Source organism: Octodon degus, unplaced genomic scaffold, assembly GCF_000260255.1.
Source record: "Octodon degus isolate 3935 unplaced genomic scaffold, OctDeg1.0 scaffold00047, whole genome shotgun sequence".
In the NCBI taxonomy this organism is placed as follows: domain Eukaryota; kingdom Metazoa; phylum Chordata; class Mammalia; order Rodentia; family Octodontidae; genus Octodon; species Octodon degus.
This window is the reverse complement of record NW_004524623.1, coordinates 2,562,975-2,583,044: the sequence shown is the minus strand read 5'-3', so window position 1 is coordinate 2,583,044 and position 20,070 is coordinate 2,562,975. Positions and strand designations below refer to the sequence as shown.

The following is a 20,070-nucleotide window of genomic DNA, read 5'->3' as shown; positions in this document are numbered from 1 at the left end:
TCCTCTTCCTCCTGCTCCTCCCGGAGTAAATTCCTCAAATCCTACAATATGAGTCTACTAAGGCTGCTATAGCTAATTACCATACTCTGCATGGCTTACATACCAGAAGCTGCTTTTCCCACAGTTCGGGAAGCAGAGGCCCAAGACCACCGCATTGGCAGGGTTACAATTCTGGTCATGGTCTCTCCTTGGCTTGTGTATGGTCACCTTTGCACTACACCCTCCCCTTCACAGAGCTTTTTCATTCTGAGTGCATGTTAAGAGTAAGCAAGGGCTGATACCTCCTTATGAAGTCATTAACCCTCTAACACCCAGAGCCTATCCTATGGCCCCACTTTTTAATTTTACTTCCTCAGAAGCTCTGTCTCCAAATACAGCCACACCTCAAGGATAGAGATTCAACCTATGAATTTGGGTGGGGGCTGGACAAGAGGAGACGGTCATTCAGTCCATGCAAACCCCGTGTACGTAAGTTCAAGAAATTCTGTTATAACATCAGATTTCAGGGTATGCATTCTAAATACACTTAATAATTAGTTGTTTACTTATCCTGGCCATTCTAGTGGTTACAGCTCCAAATATTCTTCTTACAGTGTATTTACTCCATTATGTTAAAAACTTGAAATAAAAATAAAAACTTGTATGCAACATGGTTCCTTTACAATGAAGATGATAAAATTTTATATATAAAATACCTGGCATAATTAGATTTTAAAATCTTGGCAATTTTTCAAGTCAAAAGCCCTATTATCACATCTTAATCTCATATTTCCATAGCAGTAACCCTTTATTACACCATCTTCCTTGAATCTTTGCCTTTCTGCTCCTCAGGATAATTGTTTTGAGACAAAGTCTCACCGTGTAGTGAAGGCTGACCTTGAACTTGCTTATAAAGCCCAGGCTGACCTTCAATTCAGTGATTCTCCTGCCTCAGTTTCCTGAGTGCTGGGATTACAGGGCTGTACCACTACACCTAACCTCCAAGATGATATATAATATGTTATTCCTTTTTTTTTTTTTTTTTTTTTTTGGTGGAACCAGGGATTGAACTCAGGCCCTTGCACTTGCCAGGAAAGCGCTTATTCTACTGAGCCATTTCCTCAGCCCTTAATTTTTAATTAAAATTTTTTTTATGCATTTAGTACAGGGTCTTCAGGATCTTACTTACTGCACAGATTGGACTTGTAGTGATATTCCTATTTTCAGCCTCCCAAGCGCTGGGATTATAGGCCCATGCCAGCACACCCAATCTCAATTGCTGTCTCAGCATGCCTCGGGAGTGGAGTATGCCAGGGATCAAACCTGGTTCCCTGCCTCTGCCTAAAGAGGCATTTTAATCTGCTTGGCTATCTGGCCAACTCTTATAATATGCTATTCTTACATTACTATTTCTTCTGTTTTCTTTGACGAGCCTTTCCTCTGGTCTACGTTATGCACCCATAGGCTGAACTTGTTGATCTTTCTATTGTGGGTCATACAGGCCTCACATAGTCTCACTCTTCATCTATCTTCTCCAAGCAGACCACTCTCTTTTCAATCTGCTCTGTGGATTTTCCCCTTATCTCTTGCCTCCAGCATTGGGCAACTGCATTCAGATTTCATCTTAAATCAGTGCGCCCCATACTGGTCATAGCCTGGAAAAATCAACTTCCTGGTTTGTGGTTACATAGGCCAAGGATACCAAATTATTGTGACTAATAATTGACATATTCAAGGTTTACTGGGCACATAATGAGTCAGACCTTGTGCTAGATGTCTATATCTAGGAAGTCACAAGTCTTAGTCTACTTTACTAACTCTCATATGTGTCTGGATCCTTTCTAATTTGTCTATACTAATTCATGCTTGGATTTTTGCAGTATCCCTTACTTGGTGAATCCATATTTATCTTTCATTTTTTAAAATCATTTATGTATTTAAGTACAAGGTCTTGCTACACAGCTCAGACTCATGGTGATCCTCCTGTCTCAGCCTCCCCAGTGCTGGGACTACAGGCATGTGCCACCACACCCAGTTTCAGTGGCCAACATGGTGCACCAGAGGTTCCAAGCTGGCATGACTTGTGGTACCCAGGGTTGTGGGCCCTTGTGCTTGCCAGCCAGGCACTTAGACCACCGAGTTAGCTCCCCAGCCCAATGTTATCTTTCAAAAGGTAATTGAAAAGTTACCAGGGCCCGCCCATCAGCTCAGGTGTTTAAGTGCCTGCTTACAAATGCAGTGAAGCTCAATTTCCACTGGTTTGAAACAAGATACCCCAGCCAAACCAGAAATGGCCTGAGGGCATATTCCAGCCTCCCAAAAAAAAAAAAAAAAAAAAAAAAATTCCTTCTGCCATTTTGGGCCGAGGAGATGGCTCAGTACAATAAGCGCTTCCCTGGCAAGTGCAAGGACCTTTGTTCAATCCCCGGTTCCGCAAAAAAAAAAAAAAAAAAAAAAAAAAAAAAAAAAAAAAAAAAAAAAAAAAAAAAAAGTGAAAAGTTACTGGTCATGTGCTGTGGGTTGAATTGTACACCACCAAAATATATACTAAGTCCTAATAGTTCTTTCAAATGTGACCTTAATTGGAAATAGCATCTCTGAAGATGTAATCAAGTTACGATGAAGGCATATTAGGCGCTAATACAATATGATTTTAACCCTTATGATAAGAAAAAAATATCTGAGCAGAGAGGCAGAGAAGAGTGCCCTGTGACAATACAGGCAGAGACTGGAGCGATATCATCCAATCAGATAAGAAATTCTGATTGCCAGCAAATATCAGAGGCCAGCAGAGAAGCATGGAAGAGTATTCCCTTTCAATGTCTACTGAAGGAAGCAACATGCCAACACCTTGGTTTAGACTTCTGACTTCCGGAACTGTGAAAAAATAAATTTGTGTTATTTAAAGCCACCCAACTTGTGATCACTTTCTATAATACCCTAGGAAATGAGAATACTCTGTGAAATAATTTATAATCTCCCCAAAGTTAGCACTCAGTACTTCTTCATGGCCCTGTGGGCTTGCTGAGGGTTGGTATACAGCAGAGGCACCTTAGCATTCTTCATGGATTTGTCATACTGCTTGGTATAGAATAACTACACCATAAGTGATGAATGAAAGGAGTCCTCTAGTCAGTAACGCCTCTAGTTGATAATTCTATCTTCCATTTATTGAGCACTCTTTGTATGTCAGATACAGTGCTAGAATTTTACATACTCTTCTCCAATAATAATTCTTCAACCCCCAACTGGGGGTCCTCTAATCCAGTCCATTTCTAATGCTAACCATTGAGTTAACACAGACCATTCAAATTAAAGTCAAAGTTCTTTATTTCTGACACTAACTACTCAGAGTGAATGCAAGTCCCACAAATAAATGGCTCAGTCCCATGAGATTGCCCCCATGTCAGATGCCAGTTGTGACCCTCAGGTATCCCCAAGTGTATAAGTCAGCTTTTCTGTCACTGTGACAAAATACCTGGCATCTACAATTTAAAGGGGAGACATTTATCTCAGCTCATGGTTTCAGAGAAGCCAGTTGATAGTTTGCTGGTCTAAGGCAGGAATGGCATGGAAGAGAGCCTGGAGAAGGAAAGCTGCTCAACCCATGGCAGGTAGGAAGCAGAGCAGGTCGGAACTGGGAACGAGAGTACCCCCTTCCAGGGCAATTGCCAGTGACCTACCTCCTCCAACAGCACATTCTCCAATAGCACATTCTGCGTGGTTGGCAGTCTCAAAGCTCTAGTCTTGTGCTTGGTCATTCTGGTTTGGGCAGTCCCTTCCTTGAAACTATGTAAGAGCTCATCATGAGTCAAATTATTAGTTAAGAGTCAATATAATGGAACAGGGTTTATTGTGAATAACAAAAGACACTTCTACCACTCCAGTAGCACATTCTGCTGTAAACTCATCAAAGAATCAAGCCACTGATAAGTAGAACGCTCCCATAATATAGTCAGCTTCCTCAAGCCCCAACTTCGAGCACAAAGACCTTAGGAGGACATTTTAGATCAAAACCATAACACAAACCTACTCACACCTGTGCCTGGCCAACATATGGTTTGTCCCTACAAGACCCAGGCAGGAGTTAGGATCTTTAGGAAGGAAGACCTGGTGGAAGATGAGTAGGCAACTGGAGGCATAGTCTCTGAGGAAGTGAGTTTTCCCTCCTGTAGGACTGAATGGGTTACCGAAAAAGCAGGCTGCAGCAGACAGCTTGGCTTCCTCAGCTTGCTTTCTTGTGTTGTTTATTGCCATGGGATCTCTTCCACATGCCCTGCTCGTGGCTCTCACATATACTCCCACCTGTGATGCCACCCCCATGTTGTGACACAGCCAGAAGTCCCGTACCATTAGTTAACTAGATCGGGCTGCCTAATTTTGGAATTCCAAGCCTCCAAAACTCTGAGCTAAATATACATTTTTTTCCATATAAAGTACCTTACCTGGCCCCCTAGTATTTTGGTATAGCAACAAAAAATAGACCAAGACATCAGTGATAAGTTTTGGGGTCCATATGATTACCTCCAAGTATGACAATTCAGTAGAAGTCTCCCAGTATCATCCCTGAGAGTCTGTGAGGGATTGGTTCCAAGATTCAATCACTGATGAGATCATTGAACTCAGAGTCCAGAAAGGCGTGGTTGGTAGTCTCAAAGCTCTAGTCTTGTGCTTGGTCATTCTGGTTTGGACAGTCCCCTCCTTGAAACTATGTAAGAGCTCATCATGAGTCAAATTATTGGTTAAGAGTCAATATAATGGAACAGGGTTCATTGTGAATAACGAAAGACACTTCTACCACTCCAGAAACTCAAAGGGGCTTTATGGCTGTGTGTCAAGAGATAGAAATAAAGACTAAATACATTTTGAATGTTATTCCATTCATTTTGTCATGAGGATTCATTGGAATATGCATGAATGCATTTTATAGAGAAAAAAAATTGAGGCCTTGCTAGCCACTGATGTTGCCTTTCCAGCTTGGTTTTCTTTCATTTACTTGTGTTTCCAAGTGAATCTACTAAAGTTGTGCCACTTAAGGATTTTTTTTTAAAGCTGTTTCTTTTTTAAAAATGTATTTAGTACAGGATCTACAGGATCTCACTACCCAGATCAGACTTGTAGAGGTCCTCCTGTTTTCAGTCTCCTAAGTGCTGGGATTACAGGTGCACACCACCACGATCAGTCTCAGTCGCTGCCTCAGTGTTCCCTGGGGGGCAGAGCTGGCATGGCATGCTGGGGATCAAACCCTGTCCCTGTGTCCTAAGCAGGCAAACCCAAAACACACTTACTCATCAGGCAGATCCTTTTTTTTTTTTTTTTTTTTGTACTGGGGATCAAACTCAGGACCTTGCGCTTGCCAGGCAGGTGCTTATACTGCTAAACCATCTTCCTGCCCCCACATACTCATCATAAAATGCCAACACCCAATTAATCTTGAATTTTGAGGTTTCAGTTTAGGAAAACAACTCATACACTGACATCTTTTGCCCTAAAAGAAAACCACAATAACAGGTGTGCCATAGGTTCACCATACCTGCTTTAGAGTTGATTTCATAGTGGTTGTGTTTATCCCGACCTCTGGCCATTTGCACCTACCTTTCCATCCTCTTTCTGTACTAATCCTCAATAGCTATTAAATTCTACCTATCCTGGCTGGGGAGATGGCTCAGTGGAATAAAGCGCTTCCCTGGCAAGCGCAAGGGCCTGAGTTCAATACCCGGTTCCGCCAAAAAAAAAAAAAAAAAAAAAAATTCTACCTATCCTATAAGGCTCAGCAAAAAGGAAAAGTAACAACAACAACAACAAAAGTCCACTGTACCCAAAGGAAAAAAAAAGAAAAGAAAAGTAACCTTTATATAGCATGTATTACTGTGGAGCTAAGTGTTTTCTATAGTGTCTCATTCAGTGTGCCCACAACTCCACAGTTTGATGGTTCCCATTTTTATTTTATTTTCACTTTAGTTTAGGTGCTTGAAAATAAGCACCTAAATTGATTGAGTTAAGATTTCAGACTCAAATTTACTTGGCTGTAAAATCACATGCTTTTTAAAGAAACCCACGACATTTCCAAATTTCCAGCATTCTGGCCCCTAAAGTTGAAGTGTAGATAAAACCTTTAATTTTTAAGAAATCGTAAAGGTTGTTGCATCTTAAGTGTTTACTGTCTTTAGTATTGAATATAGATGTTTATCAAAAAAGCCAAAATAATTATGTATCTTGTAGTCAATCTAGGAATAAGGACAGAATTATATGGCCATGGAATAGTGTATAAGGGTAGGAGTCTATAATACCCAAGAGTTTGTAGAAGAAACATTAAATGAAAAACAAGATGAACACAGGGAAAAGGAAAAGGAAATGTGCATATAGGTCTTTAAAATCACTAAAATTTATTTTAGATTGATGATTTAATTTATAAAATATTTTCCTTGAGATTGCAATTGAAAAGGACTAGAAGCTGGTAGTGCACACCTGTAGACCTACAGTTTAGAGGGAAGATCCAGAGTTCAAGGTCAGCCTACATAATAAGCAGCTTCAGCCTAAGCTACATAGAGAAACCCAACTTAAAAAAAATACAGAAAAAACTATTGGATTCTAAGTTAGTAAGTAAATGCTCTGTATTTACCCAAACTGACAGAGAGAAAATAATGATTTCTAATTCTTGATTTTTTTTTTTTTTTTTTTGGTGGTACCAGGGATTGAGTTTAGGACCTTGCATTTGCCAAACAGATTTTATGCCGCTGCACGCTGCACGATATTTCTGGCTCCCTTCAATTTTTAAATTTAGATTTAACACACAAAATAGCACATAAATTTTAAACATAAACATTTTGTTGCAACACTACAAAGTGAACATAGATTTCAGCCAGAAAACAAAATATTACTTGAATCCCAGCCCTTCTATGTGCCTCCTCTCAATTATTTTCCTTTTATTTCCTGCCACAGATAAGTAATTTCCTGAAGTCTAAAACCGTAGGTTAATTTTGCTCATCAACTTACACTCTTTTGTGTAAGCTCCTTTAAATGTATTGCTTTGTCTTTTACATTTCCATACACAATTCATTTGGAATTTTATAAAAACCCATCGCATTTGCCACCATTTTAACACAACACTGACCTCCTTTCCTGGCCTTTGATCATTGTGTTTTCAAAGTACTGTACATTTGGCACATAAAAGCGAGCTGGTCATCTTTTTTTTTTTTTTTTTTCAGAACCAGGGATTGAACTCGGGACCTTAGGCCCTTGCGTTTGCCAGGGAAGCCCTTCTTCTACTAAGCCACCTCCCCGGCCCCTGGTCATCATCATCTTTCAGTCCCACTCTTTGCCACCTGTCCTCTGCGCCAACTGAGTTTTGCTCTGTCTTTGCAGAAGTTGTTCCCTGAGAATCTAATTACGTCACTCTTCTCTGGTTGTTGAATGAAGGGCTGAATACATCTCTTCTACCGCTTTTGCTGACTCTCCAGGGGAGAGAACTTTTAAAAACTTTTTGAGGAAAATCCGGGGAAAGGTTTCCCTTCGGATCACGCTGGGGTACAATCCGGTATACTTGAAGTAATCTCCTTTTCCTCAAACCCATTTGGAAGGAGGGAGGAGGAAGAAGGGGGAGGAGGAGGGGAAGGGAAGGGGGAGGGGGAGGGGAAGGGAAGGGAAGGGGAGGAAGCGGGGCGGGAGGACGAGGAGGAGCGATCGATCAGCTCGGGGCTCGCCTCACGGCGGGAGCTCGGCTAGTGCTGTCTGGAGCGCCTCATCCCGGATGCGGAAAGCAGCTTGAAGTCCGTTGCTGCCGCTGCGGTCCGGCATCTCGGCCCGGCTTGGCGCGGGCTCTGTAGCCGCGATGGCCGAGCCTGACCCCCGCTATCCTCGCTCTTCGATCGAGGATGACTTCAACTACGGCAGCTGCGTGGCCTCGGCCAGCACGCACATCCGGATGGGTACGTGGCCGGCCGCTACCCGCGTCCCCGCCCCGGCAGCCTCCGCAGCTGCACTCCGCGTCTTTAAGTTAAAAGAAACAAAAGGTTCCTTTTCGACGAGAATAAGTTTTCTTTGTGATCTCCGTGACTTACGGACCGAGTGGCTGACTCGGTGCGTTTGCATTAAGGGGTGAAGGCGCGCTGCGAGGTTTTCCTTATTGCCCATCTCTGTAAACTTGGTCAGAGATAATGAATTTATTATTTTTTTTTCTGCAGAGCATAGAGCTTAACATACGTTGGAGTATTATTCAGGAAGCTGCCGGAAATCAAAGCTTCCTCAGTCAGTCAAAAAAGTTGCCGTGCAGTGCGCGGACGCACTGAGCATTGCGTTTAAAATGCTCAGAGTCCTGTCAGTGGGATTCGTGCCTCCGCTGCAGCTCGGCCGTCTGGTCGCAGACTCTGCCCTGGAGTTTGAGCCTTCTCCGGGCAGCCAGAAGTGGTTCCGAAAGACAAAGTGTGAAGATAGTTCTGATGCATCGAGAATCTTGCTGCCCAGCGTCTGTGCTGCTCGGCTTGAATTTTGAAACTGTTTTGGCGAGTGGGCAGACTTTTCAAAACGATTTGATTGTGCTTTAAAAAAATACGTAGCATAAAATTTACCGTTTTAACTATTTTTAAATTTATCAGTGTTAGATGTGTTCACATTGCACGCTGCACCCAATCTGCAGAACTTTTTCTTCTTGTAAGAGTGAAACTAGATACCCATTAAACAACTCCCCGTAACCTCCACCCTCCTGCCTCTAGCAACCTTCATTCTACTTTCTGTTCATGAAATGGACCATATTAAATACCTCATATAGACCAGACATAGGGGGAAATGCTTGGAATCCCTAGACTCTGGGAGGCTGAGGCAGGCAAATTCCAACCCCGCCCAGTGCAATTTATGAACCTTCTCTTTTAAAAAAGAAGCGTCATATAAATGGAACCTCTGCAGTGTTTGACTTGTCTTTGGTAACTGAATTATTTCAATTAGCATAATGTCTTTAAGGTGACTTCATGTTGCAGAATGGATCACAATTTCATTCTTTGAAGTTGAGTAATATTACTTTGTATGTATATACCAATTTCTGTTTATTCATTCCCTCATGGGTAGACGTGTTTTGCTTCTACCTCTTGGCATTTGTGGATAATGCTATTATGAATATTGATTTGCAGGTATCTATGGAAAAGCCTGCTTGACTTCATTATCTATCTATCTATCTATATATCCAGAAGTGGGATTGCGTGGTAATTTTATTTTTAATATTTTAAGTAATTGCTGTACAGTTGCACCATTTTAGAACCTTGGCCAGCAGTGTACAGTTGTTCTGATTTTTCACACCCTTGCCAACACACACTTTTCGGTGGGTGTGAAAGTCGCCATCCGAATGAGTGTGAAATGATGTCTCGCTTCAGTTTTGGTTTACACTTCCCTAATGATTAGTGGTGTTATGAGTTGTAAAACTATGCTTGTTCATCATTTGTGTATATTCTTTGGAAAAGTGATACTTCACCCCTTCAGATAATTTTTGAGAATAGGCTTAAAAGGCCATTTTAGGTTCAGCACTAAACAGGAGATAGGTACAGAGTTGTCATTCACCTGGATTTGTACCTTTGTTGTAGTCAAAGTCCGTAGTTTGCGTTTGGGATTTCTCTCAGGGTGGTATATTTTATGAGTTCTGGTAAATGTACAGTGGCACTTGTCCACCTTAATAGTATCTACAGAATTGTGGCACTGCCCTAAAAGTACTCTGCGCCTGAATACTCCTCCCTCAAAGGTGAACATGGCCTTTTATCGTCTTCGTGGTTTTCCCTTTTCCAGAATGCCATCTGGTTGGAAGCATGCAGTAGGCAGCTTTTTCATGTTGAACTCTTTCACTTAGTGCTGTGATGTGCTCTTGAGATTTCCTGCATTGCTCCTCATTGCCTCTTCATACTAAAAACATTCCATTGTCTGGATGTTGGCGCTGCAGCCTATTCATTCACCTACCAAAAGACGTCCTGGCTGTGTCTAAGTTTTGACAATACTGATAAAACTGTTTTGTAAGCATCTTTGTGCAGGCTTTTGTGTGGACGGAAGTTTCCTGCTCATTTGGGTAAATACCAAAGAGCCCAGTTGCCACGTCACATGGTGAAAGTAAGCTTAGTTTTGTGAGAAACCACCCAACTACATTGCACAGTTTGTATTCCCATCAGCAGTGAGTGAAAAGTTCTTGTTCTTTCTCTTATCAGGATTTGGTGGTGGTAGTGTTTGGGATTTTGACCATTTTAATGGCTGAGTGACATCTTGTGGTTGCTTCAGTTTGCAGTTTTCTGATGACTTACAACATTGACCATTTTTTCATGCTTATTTGCCATCTCTACATATTCTTTAGTGAGGTGGCTAAGTCTTCTGCCCATATTTTAATAAAATGGTCTACTTATTCTTGAATTTTAAGAACACTATATGGTTTGGATGATAGTCTTTTTTTTTTTTTTTGACATTCTTTTGCAAATAAAAACTTTTAATTATAGCGTGTCTTGTCTGTTTTTTTCTTTCCCTGCACTTGCCAAAGCAGGTGCTTAGTCCACTGAGTGTCTCGCTGGCTGAGGGTCTCGCTGGCCCTCTTCATTTCTTCTTAATAAATTAAAATTCGTCTCTAGTTTGTTGATGCTGATAACTGGAGAGACTATTTGCAGTTTTTGCCAGATTGATGATATGAACAAGGACATAATTCAGTGTTCCCAACGTGTTAACTTGTTTACATTTGCACTGGCAAAGTAAATCCTTCTGTATCTTTGCAGTTTATCCAAGACTTTAAAGGATACAGTTTTAGAAGTGGAACGTAGAGGAAAAGATTTGTGCATCTAAAACTGCATTGCTATCATTAATTGCCCCCCGAAGAGATCATACCTGTTGATTCTTCAGTACCTTCACCCATATTGAGTATCATCAAGCTTTTTAATCTTTATTAATCTTGTCGATTAGAGGAGGCACAGATCTTCTACAAGGCCCATATAGGAAATATTTTTAGACTTTCATCTCTGCTCCAATTCTACAACCCAGCTACAACTGGTCAAACGTAGTTGTAGGAGATACGTATATGGTAAGTGTTGATGGGTCCCAAGAAAATGTATAAATACCAATAAATTTGTTGATGATGATGGTTGTGGTGATAAAGCAGCCCATAGTGGGCTGGATTTGGTCAGAGCTGTAGTTTGCTGTATCTTGTCGTAGGTTAAAAAAAACGTTTCCTTGTTGTAGTCTGCATTTCTCTTGCTGTGTGAGTGAGATGAGCATTTTTCTTCACAAAACTTACTTGGGCTCGTTGTAGATGCTTCGGGTGTGGGGAGTAAGAAAGATGTGTCCTAAACAAGTACGCAAATGTATGAATTACTAGCTAGATGAAAACAAATGAATTACTAGCTCTGATAAATTGTCTGATGAAAAGGAACTAGGGTGTAGAAACTAGGGTTTAGGGTGGCAACTATTTTAGTGAAGGAGAAGAACTAAGGGATATGGCAGCTGGTTCATATGAGAAGGAGCTAGCCAGGGGTGCTAGCTGTGGACTACTGTATAACAATTACGTCAAAATTTAGTGGCTTACATCTACACATTATTTATTATGTCATAGTTTCTGAGGATCAAGGAATCTGGGAGTGGCTGAGCGAGGTAGTCCCAACTCAGGATCTCTGCTGAGATTTCAGTCACGGTGTTGACCAGGTTGCAGTCCTTTTACGACTCCCTGGGATGGGAGATTTGCTGCCGTGCTTGCTGACGGAAGCCACATTGCCTTTCCACTCAGGCCTTTCTGTGTGGCTCCCAGGGTGAGTCACGGCCCTGGAGGTGGCTTTTCCTGGGCAAGCAATCCCTGAGAGCAGGAGGAAGCTGCGGAAATCACCTAGACCATCACAGCTTTCTTTGGTGCAGTGAGCGTTAAAGACCTAATGTGTGTTTGTACGTGTGTAACTGCAAATATACACGTAATAAAAGACTAGAATAATATAGACTAGGGTGTTAATGGTTTTCTCTGCACAGTACAACTTAGGATAATTCACGTGTTTAGTTCTTTGCAATCTTTATCTTTTAGGTACCAGGGATATGGAAATGAATGAATAGTACTCTATTATTAGGGAGCTTTTATGCTTCATTGTCTAATGGGGGTAAAGGATGAGTAGGTTTATTAGTTATAAAGCAATGAGAATCCCTTGGGAACCAAAGGAGAAACATCTTAATTCACACTAGGGTACCAAGAAACGATAATCCTTGAGAGATGATTGGTTAGTATGCAGTTAGCTAAAGGTGTGAAGGAGTGTGATCCTCCTGCCGCAGCCTCCCCAGTAGCTGGGACTGTAGTGTTTTAAGTTTTAATTTACACATAATATGCTTACAGGATACAGTGTGATATTTAGATATATACATTGTATAATGATTACTTCAGGGTAGTTAGTATATCCAGCACCACTTTGTGGGATAACACTCAAATCCTCTCTTCTACCTTGAAGTAGCCCTTCTCCCTCCTTAGCTCGAGGCCCTCCAGTGTGTAATAGACAGTAATGCATATAGGTATCGCTACAGGTGGGCTGGGCTGAATATTCCCCAAGGCCCGAGTGCTAAAGGTTTGTCCCTCGGGGTGGTGCTACTGGGAAGGCGAGGCACCTTTAGAAATGGGGCCCTAGGCCTCGGAGGCTTGCCCTTGAAGGGCTTTGGGACACTGGCCTGCCTGGCTCTTCACTCCTGGGTCGGGAAGCGAGTGCTTTTGCTCCCCCAGCTGCTTCGCTGCTGCCCTGAGGTGCACTGCCTGCCACGGATGGGCCGGCTCCAGACAGCGGGCTGTTGGTCGTTGGCTGAAAATCCCAAACTGTGAGCCTGGAAAAACCCTTTCTCTTTCTCAGTTGGTTTTTTTGGTTTTTTCAGATACAGTATTTTTAAATGTTTTTGAGTCATTCTTAAATTGGTAGGATTTGGAGTTGGTAGTAAAAGAATTTTTTATTGCATAGAAACTAGAGGGATAGGTACTATAAATACAGTTTGTATCTTATTTGCCTTTTAAGAATGTTTCATTTGGGGGACACATTATTACTGCTGCAGACATTAAAACTAAATATATATACATAGCAAAATATATATATATATATATATTGTATCTAACTGTATATTCTGTTTTTAATCTTTTGCTTTGTTGTGTGAGGCATTTGATACTTTTTATTTTGATGAAAACATTTAGGGCCAGCTAAAAAGCTCAGTGAATTAAAGTGCCTGCTTAGGCAGAAGCAGGGGACGGAGTTTGATCCCCTGGGCCTCCCATGCCAGCCCTGCCCCCAGAGCATGCTGAGACTGGGATTGAGATTGGGGATTGAGACTGGGTGCATGCCTGTAATCCCAGTGTTTAGGAGGCTGTAAACAGGTGGATCACGAGAGTCTGATTTACGCAGTGAGAACCTGTAGACCCTGTCCTAAAATACAAACACAAACAAACAAACAAAAGTTTAGTCTGTCCCATTTACTTAATTTTTAAACTTAATAAATTTTGGGGGATTCTATGTCGCCTATAATTTTAAAAATTATTTTGGAGCCTTTTCTTCCCTAGTTTTAGTTAAAGATTCTATTATTTGAATTAAATTTTAAGAAAGGATCCATATAATAATTTTTCTAAGAAGAAATTTGATTATGTAATTCTGTGAAAAATACTTAAACAAATAGTCATATGTAATATTTTTCTCTTTCAGCCTTTCTCAGAAAAGTCTACAGTATCCTGTCTCTGCAGGTTCTGTTAACTGCAGTAACCTCTACAGTGTTCCTGTACTTTGAGTCTGTACGAACATTTGTGCAGGAAAGGTAAGGCAATGAGATAATTCTGAATTATTTTCAGATACATATGACTAGAAGGGAACTTTTACATATGTAAAAGTTCTTTATTTTTCCTGCTCACTTCTGAGGGGAAATGTAAAAAAAAGTCATTATGTAATTCCTATAAGTTAAGTTGGTTTTGGTTTTAATTTCGATAAAGGAAAATGTTCCACAGCAGGGTGTGTTATCTTTTTATAGTTCCTTAGCAATAAGCCTTACCTCCTGAAAGAATAGTAAGAATTTTTACTGCATGTAATTTAATTCTTAGTTATTTTTATACAATGTTAGACTGTTTACTCTGATCCCAAAGCCTACAACAGTACTAAGGAAAAAGAAAAAAGTCACTTAATAAATGTGTGCTTATTTTAGTTTTATGTGGTGCATAGGTTATTTCACTGAGAAGTTTCCAAAAAGGGTCCTATTGATCTGTCCTTAATAAAGATTTTATCTTCAACATAATTAGTTCTGTGGCTAAAAAGAATGTTTCTTTATATTAAAAGAAAGGGTAAATAGAGAGTATTTTCTTAAAAGTAAAAAAATTCTGTCTTTCCTCCCTTACCAAAGAAGTCTTAAGCTATTCACTGTTAGGGGCAAATAATTTAAAATATAGTTATGGGCATGGGGGCGCACACCTGTACTCCCAGCACTTGGGAGGCTCTAAACAGGAGAATCACTACGAGTCCTTTCTAGTAGTAAGACTCTGAACAGCCTGTAGTTCCTTCCCACCCCCCCAAAAAAAAAATATATATACATATATATAGTCATATGGTAAATACCGTAAAAAATGGTTATGTGTAAGATTTGTTAATTGTTTAGTATCTTTTAGTTATTACATTTTAGTTATAAAAGTATTCCAGTAATTACAAACATTACTCAAATATAATAGAAATTCATGAAAGAACAAAGACATTTCTCCGTTATCGCAGGCTCTTTTCTTTGTGCTGCCGATCTTCCTCACCTTGCATGCCCAGATTTTCCAGGTATAAAAGTATTTCTCTTGATAGTTTGGTGTGCATCATTTTAGATGTTTTCTTACACTTTTATGAGTGCAAAAAGTGGATATACTTTAGTAAATTGGATACCATTATTCATGCTATTTTCGAACTTGAATGTTTTGATATTCTGTCTTTCAGTCCTGCCTTAATTTTGGTGTCGGCCCTCGGAGCTTTGGGTCTGATTTTTGCGCTCATTTTATACAGACATAAACATCCACTTAACCTGTACCTGCTTTTTAGCTTTGTGAGTATTTTGACAATGTATATTCTTTTAACATTTAGCCTGGCTTTTCAAAATGCTTATGAAATTGAACGGTAAACAAAATTGAGTTTTCTATTAAATTAGAGTATTTTAGGAAATTATTTGTAACTTTGTAGTCTTTTAGAATTTTTAAAGGTCTGTTAATTTCTATAGAGTTTCTATTAATCTTAGGATTCAGTAGGAGAAAATGCTGAGTTGGAATCTGGTTACGTGATACATAGCAAAGCATTTAGCTTTTCTGTACCTAATTTTTCTCATAGGCCAAATGAAAATATTAAGATAGATAATCCCTGTGATACTTTCTACCTCCCATATTCTCAATGAGGGGAGTTAGTGTCCTAATTTCATGAAACAAATTCTTTTTCTTATTTTGTTTTATTTTTGTGACACTAGAGATAAAACCTAAGACCTTTGTAGTGAGCTATCCCCACAGCTCTCTTTATATTTTTTGTTGTGAGACAGGGCCTCACTAAGTCACTGAGTTTCTCAGCTGCGTTTGAAATTTTGAAGCTCGTGCCCTAGCCTCCCAAGTCCTGGCTTTACAGGCATGTGCCACCCTTCCTGGCATGAAGAACTTGACTTTAGATTTGTTGAGATAGTTGTCAAAATTAAAACTTCACCTGTCACTTATAAAAATTAAGTCTTTGAGTAAGATTGGTAAGACTCGCCATATTTTTACATCATTGTATATGACTTTGGGTGCTAAAATGAAAATTTACTTCCAAACATTCCAGACTAATATTTCCAGTCAAGAAAGCAGAAAGTTTGTGAATTCTTTTAATATTTTTATTAGTACATTTTTATAGTACATAATTTTACTCATGGGGAGTTGATACATATACATAACAGATCTTGATTCTTTTTTCACCCTTTCCTCCCTGCTCCTCCCATCTCTGGTTACCTTCCCTTTAGCAAAAGACTCATTCTGCTTCTTATTATCTATCTTTTATTTTGCTCTTTATATTTGGGGTTTCATTTAACACAGTGGTCTCAAGGTACACCCATTTTCCTGCAAATGACTCAAGTTTGTACTTTTTATGGTATGGTGATACTCCATTGTGTATAAATACCACATTTTCTTTATCTATTCATCTGTTAGTGGGTGTATGAAAGTCTGTGAATTCCTACAATGAGTTTGTTAATATGATGAAAGAAAAGCTCAGGACTTTGGAAATGCCAGTTATAGGAGACATTATTCAATTCAGTCTTAAGCTCTTATGTTTATAAGTTTGTCAACTCTAACCCAAGTCATCTCAAGCAACACGGAGGTCATTTGTGGGTATAGGAGCTTGGTAACTCACCAGTCTAAACCCAACAGCTCTTAAGAAGAGGTGCTACAGGAAGGACCTGGAAATGATGCTAGTGCAGGATACTCCGGGCAGGCACGCATGGTGTCTTCCCTCTTGTTCCATTATCCCTCTTCTCTGTCTCACAACTGTCCTTGCACATTGTTTTCTTTTTCTTTTCCATTTTTTTTTTTCTTTTTGTATTTTAGGGAAGGGTCTACAGGGTGTTCAGGGTCTTACTACTAGATAGGACTCGTGATCCACCTGTTCACAACCTCCCCAGAGCTGGGATTACAGGCACGTGCCACTACACCCAGTCTTAATTGCTGTCTCAGTGAGCCCCAGGGGTGGGGCCGAGCCCCAGGGCAGGCACTTTAATCCGCTAAGCTATTTGGCTGGCTCTTTTCTATCTTTAATTTTGTAGCCCTGTTGTTGGCTTCCATATATTTGCCTTTCAACTTTAGCTTCCACTGCCTCACTTGTTTCTCTTGATTTCACTCTCCTAAGTGAGAAATAATCTTACTGGTGTAGGTCACATTGTAGATTGCTAACCAGTGCATGGGTTGCCAGTTCTTGGGTCAGATTTCAGTTCTTGGGGATTCCCACTAAACTACAGCAGTCAGCTCTGCCAGGAAAGCTGATTAAGACATAAAGAAGAGGATCGTGTTCATTTGTTCTTCAAATCTTCATAGAGCCTCCTTTAAGAAAGACTGAGTTCTACATGGGAAGAGTTTCTGGGACAGTTATTGCCCAACAGGGCTGGCCTTACTAGAAAAGTATTAGCCAAATTCTTTTTAGATAAAATGATCATTTATTGCTAAACCTATTCATTGTGCTGATAACATAGTTTAACAATAAAGTATGTGAAATACATTTCTTCAGATTAGTCTACTACTTGTGACATAGATCACTGATAAAATGACAATGACTTAAACAAGATCGTTTATTTCTCTTTAAGAATCTGCCTAACTGATGAAATTATTAAGGGCCCAGGCTCCTGCTATGGTTGAGGTGTTCTTCTTCTTCTTCTTTTTTTTTTTTTTTGTGGAACCGGGGATTGAACTCAGCCCCTTATGCTTGCCAGGGAAGCGCTTATTCCACTGAGCCATCTCCCCAGCCCCAGTTGAGGTGTTCTTAATGTGTGGCATGATATAAGATAGCTCACTACCGTATCCATATGGTATCCAGTTACCAGTAAGAAAAAAAGAAAATACAGAAAAAGTGGGGAGAGCAAACTTTATGCTTTTAGAACACAATCTAGAAGCTGTACAGTTCTCACGTTAAATTGGCTAGGATATAGTTACATGATTGGACCTAGCTACAAGGGTGAATAAAAAAATGTAGTGTTTAATTTGCATAGTCAGGTATCCAGGTAAAAATTCTTTTACTAAGGAAGAAAGTAAAAGTGAGTATTGACAGTTTTAAGACTTCCACATCAAAGTACTACCTAATTATGTTTTCTTCTACATGTTTGACATATTGAAGTTTTTATAAGTGATTTTCAGTATCATTTTTATGTACACTAAGAATGAGAAAATAGAATTTTCTATGCAATTTCTACTATATAGTCTTCCTTTCTACTGTGTAGCCTTTGTATTCTTACAGATATGAAAAGTCTGATCAGACCATAAACAGTGATAAAACCAAAAACAGAATTTAAATATACTCACTTAGTGTGTTGAAGTGGGCTTAATAAAGTGTCCCATATGTGTGACAGGGATGCTATGAAGGTAAAATGAGATCATTCATAGGGCATCACTTTGACCTACTAGAAGTTAGGAAATAGACATGAGATGTGGCACTTTACATGTGAGATAGTGTACATTTTATATACATTAATTTCAATTTCCTTTTTGTAGACACTTCTGGAAGCTCTGACTGTGGCAGTTACAGGTAAGCCATAACTGTGCTTCTATATGTTACAATAACTTTGGTATGGATAAATTTTTAGGTAAAAAGGTGTTTGGGATTATACTTCAACATCATTCAATGTCCTATTTTAAAAATATGGCATAGGATAACAATTGCCTAAAAATAAATAAAAGTTAAATATACTTTACATAGTAAAGCTGAGCTTACATAAGTGGAGTAGTTTAAGGAAAATGAAAGAAATGGAGAATGATATTTCATTTCTTTTTACTTATTTATAAAACTAAGCCCACTATAGCTAATCATTTCCCTGATTTAAAGGGATCTTGGAGGAATTAAGACTTATGTGTTTTGAGCTATGTACATGAAATTAGCCCCTTCAGAATTGCCTATGCTTTCCCGCTGTATCTTTGTTTTTTACTGATGGCACTACAAGAAACAATGGTAATTTCTGTTTCTTTTATATTAAATACATGTTTGAAGGCCTGAAGTCTGTCTTCATTATTTGAATTACCCTTTGTAATACCTCATAAATTTCAGTAAATTAACAAGATTTATTACTGTCTCTAACTGGTAAAGAATGTATACTAAACAGGCCAGTGTTAACTATTACCCTAAGTAGCAGCACATTTTGTTAATAATTACAGCTAATACTTATTTCTTCCAATTTTGCCATTACTATTTTTTAACCTTTTAATGCCAATTTTTATCATTCTGTTTTTTCTTTGGCAGGCTACTACTTTTTAAAAGAGTCAGAATATAAATCAATAGAAAGACTAATATAAGTAGAATGGAAACTTGTCAGCATAGACAGGAAGTATTATTGATGTCTTAGCTTATGTGTATCAGTGTCGCCATCAATTAGTAGTTCTTACTGTTAATGTTGTGAAGGCCATCTTGTCCCCTCCCTGGTGTTCACCACGTGGAAAGAGGAGATAGATTTAGATGAGGTTTGTTGGAATTGGTGTGGGGTGGGATGATCTAGAACATTATTTTCCTCTCTAATTTGTAATATTTTTCCCTCTTAATTGTATAATAAAATTATTAACAAGAGAAATAATGTGGATAATTAGTTCTTGAAAATTTGGAAGTTACTTAAGTGTTTGGGTTTAAAGTCCTTAATCTCCTTTAAAGAAGCTATAATTTAGCACTTGTTAAAGTCATAGTCAGCCTGTATGATCATTCTGAAATTAGAAAAGAGAATTTGGTACAAACTCAGCAGACCTCATAATGTATTCCAAGATAAGGCAGATTTAGATAGATGTGGAGCAGTTAGTGATTGTTTTATGTCCTCTGTCTGGTGCATAGATGGCAGCCCACCCCTGGAAAGTCCCCCCGCATTTCCCTTGTTCAGTTCCCTTGAGTTGGGCTAATAAACGGCGCAGTGAACCGGATGATTGCTAATGTTGCTGCTACTGTGTAGGAATTCCCAACTAGAGGACCCTGAGTCATCTCTCCTGATGGCTAAGCCATAGAGAACAGTCATCAAAGATGATGACAAGCTGCAATGGGGACAGAAATGACTAGAATTGTTCTAATCATATCCCTAAAACTCCTAACTAGTTAGCTATGTAATAACTCCATAATCATTAACTTCATGGGAATGTGGCCCCTTTGTTTTGTGTAAATGAATTTTTGGAGCCTGTTTATAGCATTTAAGGATGTGATTTTACTATACCAATATATTCAAGGCTGGATGAAGAATCTTAATTGTTTTTATTGGTGAGTAGTACAGGAGAAAATACAGCACTTCCATCAAATGCATTTCTACTGAAGGCTGTTTTGTACAGAATGTTTACATATAATTTTAATCAATGTTTTAATTTTACAGTTACCTTCTATGATATGTATGTTATTCTGCAAGCTTTTATACTGACTGCTGCTGTATTTCTTGGTTTGACTG

At 39.3% G+C, this 20,070-nt stretch overlaps 1 protein-coding gene across 1 annotated transcript in view; it reads left to right on the top strand.

Annotated features, from left to right (window-relative positions):
• Positions 1-7,709: 7,709 nt before the first annotated feature.
• The window catches only part of Tmbim4 (transmembrane BAX inhibitor motif containing 4), an 18,767-nt gene continuing 6,406 nt past the window's right edge, over positions 7,710-20,070 (top strand). Inside the window, exons 1-5 of the mRNA XM_023716271.1 lie at positions 7,710-7,907; positions 13,635-13,743; positions 14,889-14,994; positions 18,158-18,191; positions 19,999-20,070. Coding sequence (XP_023572039.1) covers positions 7,811-7,907; positions 13,635-13,743; positions 14,889-14,994; positions 18,158-18,191; positions 19,999-20,070 — 418 coding nt within the window. The 5' untranslated portion in view covers positions 7,710-7,810. The remainder of the gene's footprint in view (positions 7,908-13,634; positions 13,744-14,888; positions 14,995-18,157; positions 18,192-19,998) is intronic.